At 48.0% G+C, this 6,360-nt stretch overlaps 1 protein-coding gene across 1 annotated transcript in view; it reads right to left on the minus strand.

Moving 5' to 3' along the window:
* CPAMD8 (C3 and PZP like, alpha-2-macroglobulin domain containing 8) overlaps window positions 1-6,360 on the minus strand; it is an 85,475-nt gene that overhangs the window by 11,472 nt on the left and 67,643 nt on the right. Inside the window, exon 26 of the mRNA XM_012809386.1 lies at window positions 3,365-3,446. Coding sequence (XP_012664840.1) covers window positions 3,365-3,446 — 82 coding nt within the window. The remainder of the gene's footprint in view (window positions 1-3,364; window positions 3,447-6,360) is intronic.

Raw genomic sequence — 6,360 nt, forward strand, 5'->3', positions numbered from 1 at the left:
AAAAAAAAAAAAGAGTGACCCTAATGTAGACTAAGAACCTTAGGTAATGATGATGTACCAAGGTTGGTCCATCAATTGGAACAAGTGTCCTGCACTAATGTAAGAGGCTAATCATAGGGGAAATTGCATGGGGAAAAGAAAGTATATGGGAACTCTTCTACTTGCTCATTTTTTGGACAAATCTGAAACTGTTCTAAAAATTAAAGTTCATTACAAGTTGAATATCCCTTATTAGAAGTGCTTGGAACCAGAAGTGTTTCAAATTCTAGATTTTTTTTTTATTCTGTAATATTTGCATTGTGGTCATTCCTTGGTATACACAAAGGGCTGGTTCCAGAACCCTCCATGGATAAAAAAATCTGCAGATGTTCACTCAAGTCCCTTACAGGAGCTGCGGTAGCATTTGTACATAACCTACACACATCCCCCTGTGTATTTTCAAATCTTCTCAAGATTACTTACAATACCTAACACAATGCCTACACATCATTTCTTTTGCATGAATTCCATGTTATACTCAGCATATAACAGATCAAGTTCTGTTTTTTTGAACTTTGTGCAATTTTTTTTTTCTGAAAAATTTCAGTCCACTGGCTGTATGCTGGAATATCTTAAATATGAATACCCCAAATCCCAAATAATCCAATAAGCATTTCTTTTGAGCATAATGTTGACACTCAAAAATTTTGGAATTTAGAACATTTCTAATTTGGAGTATTCCAATTTAGGATGTTCAGTATATAATTATACAGATGTGTAGGCACATACACGTGGCCCACAGTGAGAAATGGATCCCGGCCATCCCCTCTTCTCAAGCCCTCTAGCCTTATCCTGTTCTACTGAGAACCAAATCTGAACTCCTTATCCCCTCTGTCTGGCCTCTCTGTCTCCTCCCTTGTGTTGGGCCACTGACCACTTGGCTTGCACTGCTCCGGCCACTTTGGCCTCTCTTCTATGACTCAAACTTATCAAGCTTGTTCCTGCCTCAGGGCCTTTGCACTGGCTGTTCCTTCTGCCTGGAATACTCTTCCTTTGACTTTTCTTCCCTTACCTCCTCCAGGAGACCTTTCCTAGTTACCCCATATAAAAGTGTTCTTCCATCACTCTCTATACCTATGTTTTATAGGTATAAGAAATTATATACCTTGTGTAGTTGTTTTAACATATGTCCACAAATGCCTTGATATACCTCCTTTAAAGAGATAGAGCCTAGGCCGGCGTGGTGGCTCACATCTGTAATCCTAGCCTCTGGGAGACTAAGGCAGGTGGATTGCTTGAGTGCAGGAGTTCAAGGCCAGCCTGAGCAAGAGCAGGACCCTGTCTCTACTAAAAATAAAAGAACTAATCATATAAAAACTAGCTGGGTGTTGTGGCGGCCATCTGTAGTCCCAGCTACTTGGGATGCTGAGGTAAAAGGATCGCTTGTGCCCAAGAGTTTGAGATTGCTGTGAGCTATGACACCACTGCACTCTACCCAGGGCAACAGAATGAGACTCTGTCTCCAAAAAAGAAAAAAAAATTAAAAAAAAAAAAAAAAAGAGATGGAGCCTAATTCTTCTCTCCTCATGGATAGAATGTACTTCACACCTCACTTCTAAGGAACTGAATACGGCAGAAGTGAGAGTGTGACTTGTGGCACCAGATGACAGCCAAAAGGCATTGTGGCATCCTCTTTGCCTTTTCTCTTGGATCTCTCCCTCTGAGAGGAAGCCAGCGTCCATGCTGTGAGGACACTCAAGTAGCCCCATGGAGAAGCCCATGTAGTGAGAAACCGAGGCCTCCTGCCAACCGCCATGTGAGTGAGCTAACCCAGAAACAAGGCCTCCAGCCCTGGCCAAGCCTTCAGATGACTACAGTCCCAGACAACACTTTAATTGCAAACTCAGGGAAGATCCCGGGCCACAGACACCCAGCTAAGCTGCTCCCGACTTCCCCATCCACAGGAAATGAGATAATGTCTGTTCTTTCAAATGGCTAAGTTTTGGGGTAACTTGTTATACAACACTAGATAGCTATTGCCTCTTGTATAGGGTCTCTCTTTCCCCCACTGGACAATGAGCACCTGGAAGCAAGGATGACACCTTCCTTGTTCCCCCAGGACTAAGAAGAGGGCCTGGCACATAGTAGGCACTCATTACTGAAGAAACGAATGAACGAATGTGCATTAGGTATAACAGATCCCAGTTTAAGGCTTCTTTGGACCTCTTAGGCAAGTATTTAGGGTAGGCACATGTGCTGAGGGTACCATATGCTCATCCCATGGATTGAGTCCTGAGAGGGATGTGTGGTGATAAACAGGCTCAGAGAGGTTGAGCATCAGATCTAAGGCCACACAGCTCACACAAAACATAGCCTGGGTTTGTTCTGCTTCAGGGCAGCTGCCTTGTAGTTACTACACACTTGTCCTATAGGATCCCCTGAGAAGATGTCCATGTTTGGAGACCAACAGAGACATTTCCCAGGGTGAAAGGGGACAGGGAAGCCACTCAGCATCACATTTCCATGAACATGGCAGAATTTGATTTATCGTTCACACTGAAGGTTTAGTCCTAAAAGATGCTGAGCACATGTGTGCTTGCGGGGTAACAATTCACTAATAATCTTGGCTGGTAGGGGTGCTCATTACCCAGCGAGGGAGAGAAACCCTGTGCAAGATGTAATAGCTATCTACTGCTATACAACAAGTTACCCCTAACCTCCTGGGGGCTTCCGGCACTGATAGATTAAGGGCAGGGAGGTTTTCATGCTCACATGTCTGTAGAGGCTGATGGGGAGCTGGTGGGGGGGGGACCTCCAAGGAGTCTGAGGACAGGAACAGGAATTTCAGAATGGTCCGTAGTTTCAAATGTGCCCCACAATAATGCCTAGACTATTGTGGCCCAAAGGATCCAGGAACAGGGCCTAAGTATGCCCAGACCCCAGCTGGGCCCTCTTTTTCTGGTCACCCCTGATAGTCAGGGAAATGAGACCCCAGGCCTCCTCTTCCTCAACCTGGCCTTACCAAGGTGATTTGGCCTCTCACTGTCTCTCTGCACATCTCTCCTTCCTGAATTCAGTGGGTTCCAAGGAGGTCCAGAGGGTTCATAAAGCCGGGGATCAGCTCCTGGTCCTCATTATAACCACCACAACAGCAGGAGGAGTTACCATAACTACCGCCTGATCTGCCTCACACCCTGAGCCCCCTGCATTGTTCTTCTGAACCCCTGAGGCTGGGACCCCCATGATTCTCATTTCTCAGCCAGGTTCCCTGTCATCCTGGTGATCAGGCCCTAAGTGTCCTGGACCCACTGTGCTAGATGTGTGTGAGGCCGTGATGTTGGGTGGGGGAGCCTCCACGGCCATGCCCGGGGCAGCGGGGACTCACCACATGCTCCCCGATGCATCCCGCTCCCCGAATGCGCTGTAGGAGCCATCCTGGTGCCTGTATGTCAGCTGCCGCTGGTAGCCTGCAGGGCGAGGAGAGGGGGCTCGTCTGCTCAGTGGGCCAGCCCAGGCCAGCTGACAGAATCCCATACTGCTCTGTTATCCTCTACCCTAGGCCTCCAAAAGATGTCACACCAAGTCTGGGGTCCTTGGAACCTCTTCACACCCACATTTGGGGCCCTTCAAACTGTCCCCCACCACATCGGGGTCCCTGAAACTGCACCACACCCACACCTGAAGTGGGGTGGCTACAACCTCCACTTCATTCATTCCTTATTTGCTGATGTCCTTCTGTGACTCCTGGTCACACACTGGCCCTCAGGCATCCCCAGGCAGTCCATGAAAGGTGCTAATTGAGGCAACACCCTCTGTCCCCAGGGCCAAGGATTGCTCCACCAGCTAGAGCTAGAGTTTAGCAAGCTTGGAAAGCAGACAGTTCTAGAGTGCCTGGAACAGGGAGCTGGGGAGGTTGAGGGAGGCTGCCCGGCAGGCTGGAAGTTTGGCTTTACTATGAGGGCAGCAGGGAGCCATGGGAGGTTTGTGAGCAGGGAAAGGGTGAGGGAATATATGCAGCAGGTGGACTGCAGGATCTGGACAGGAGGCAATGAGGGACCCCTCGGTGTGCAATGATGGGCTTGGACCCAGAGGTGTAATCAGAGGCAGGGAGCAACTCTGTGGAGTAGGCAGAGATGCTCAGCTGGACATGGGGCATCAGGAGGAGGAGGAAGGGTCCAAAGCCACGGAGGTCTGTAGCTTAAGCATCTAGAAGGACAGGGCTGTGTCTACAGAGAAAAGTGGCAAAAGAAACTACTGGGTGGACAATATCACCCCAAATTCACACCCACCTGCAACCTCAAAAAGGGACTTTGTATGGCAGGCGTCCTCAAACTACGGCCCACGGGCCACATGCAGCCCGCCTAGGACATTATCTGGCCCGCTGAGTGTTTTTGCTGCCGCTGCCTGTCCTGCTTAGCAGCCGACTCATCCTGGGGCCCGCAGTCCGGCCCTCCAATGGTCTGAGGGACAGTGAACTGGCCCCCTGTTTAAAAGGTTTGAGGACCCCTGTATATGGGATCTTTGCAGATGTAATTAAGGTGAGGATCTCAAGGCAAGACCATACTGGATTTAGGGCAGGCTTTAAATCCAATGACTGGTATCCTTATAAAAGAAAAGAAAGGGCCTGGTGTGGTAGCTCACACTTTTAGAAGGTTGAAGTGGGAGAATGGCTTGAGTCCAGGAGTTCAAGACCAGGCTGGGCAAGATAGCAAGACCCCATTTAAAAAACATATTTTAAATTTTTAGCTAGGTGTGGTATACACCTATAGTTCCAGGTACTCTGGAGGGTGAGGTGGGAGGATCACTTAAGCCTAGGAGTTCAAGGCTGCAGTGAGCTATGATGGCACAACTGTACTTCTGTTTGGATAACAGAGTGAGACCCCCAACTCAAAAAAGAAAAAAGAAAAGGACTCAGTCACAGAGCAGATGGCCATGTGACCACAGAGGCAGAGAACAGGGTTATAAGTCCACAAGCCAAGGAGGCCCAGGGCCTCCAGAAGCTGGGAAAAATCCCTGGGATAGACTGTCCCTCAGAGTCTCCAGAAGGAACCAGCCCTGGGATTCTGATCTCTGTCTTCCGGTACTGTGAAGAAATAAATTTCTGTTGTTTTAACCCAGAAAACTAATATGAGTGGGTTTGGCAGGGGGGAATGGAGATGGTTGATCTAAGGTTTGTGGAGTCTGCACTAACATCTGGCTGGATGGACACAGGTCTGGCTATACTAGGGAGGTCCATGATGTCATTCACAAGTGTGACCCTGGATGACATTTAAGTCTCTGAGCCCCAATGGGTGTGCCTGGCCCCAGATAGCTGGTGACCACCCATCACCCAGACCTTCAAAAAGTCAATTTGAGCCCCCACATCCCAGCCTGAGTGGGCTTGGCCTTCCTGATAGTCCATGGTCTGCCCTCAAAGAAGCTGGATTTTCAGCCTGTAGCAACCCCTGACTGTTTCTTTTACCATCTGAGAATTGTATGCTCTTCCTCATAAATTTTTTTCCTTTTCCTTTTCCCATCCATGAGAACAAGTGCTTCAAGACCACCTTTGGAGATCTTAGAGCAGAGTCACTCTCGAAACCTTAACTGCCATGAGTCAGGAACCCCAGACCGGCCCCCAGGAATCAGGGTGCCCATATGACTCAGTTTCTCCATCTGAGATGGACTGGCCCAGTCTGAGGAGCTGGGTACCCACAGGTCCTTCTCAATGATGGATATTGCCCAAATTGTGCCTGTGAGGTGTCATTTCCCTTGGGCAGCAACCAAACTAACCTGGCTACCCCTCCCATTCCAAGTCAGGGAGCCAGGAGAGCCAGAAGCAAACATAAGAGGCCCCAAGATTGACTTAACTTCCTGTTACACAGATTGGAAACTAAGGCCCTGAGAAGAACAGGCCCTTCCTGAGGACACAGAGCAGGTATCCACGACAGAGGTAAGGCTCCAGCCTTCCCTGTTCCTCCTCCATGGGGCCAAGATGTACGGAGGGGACGGGTAAGGCACTCAGAGGCTCTGCTCTCCCCATGTGGGGCCGTTCCCTGCCCTAAGGACCTGGTAATGAAAGATGTTCAGTGCTGTATTAATTATTTCTGATGCTGTTTAGTATTGTGTTATTTATCTCTGAAGATGTCTGGTGCTGTATTAATTATTTCTGAAGATGTTGAGTGCTGTTATTTCAGTGCTAATTATTTCTGAAGGTGCTCAGTGTTGCTTTATTTCTGAATAACATTATTTCTGAATATCACACTGAACTTCTTCACAGAAATTTGTCTTCAGATAAATTCGCTGAAGATGTTCAGTGCTGTGTTAATTATTTCTGAAGATGTTAGGTGCTCCATTATCATTATTATTATTATTAAAGACTGATTCTCACTATGTTGCCCATGG

The sequence above is a fragment of the Otolemur garnettii genome, unplaced genomic scaffold (assembly GCF_000181295.1).
Source record: "Otolemur garnettii isolate 467f Iridium unplaced genomic scaffold, OtoGar3 scaffold00105, whole genome shotgun sequence".
In the NCBI taxonomy this organism is placed as follows: Eukaryota; Metazoa; Chordata; class Mammalia; order Primates; family Galagidae; genus Otolemur; species Otolemur garnettii.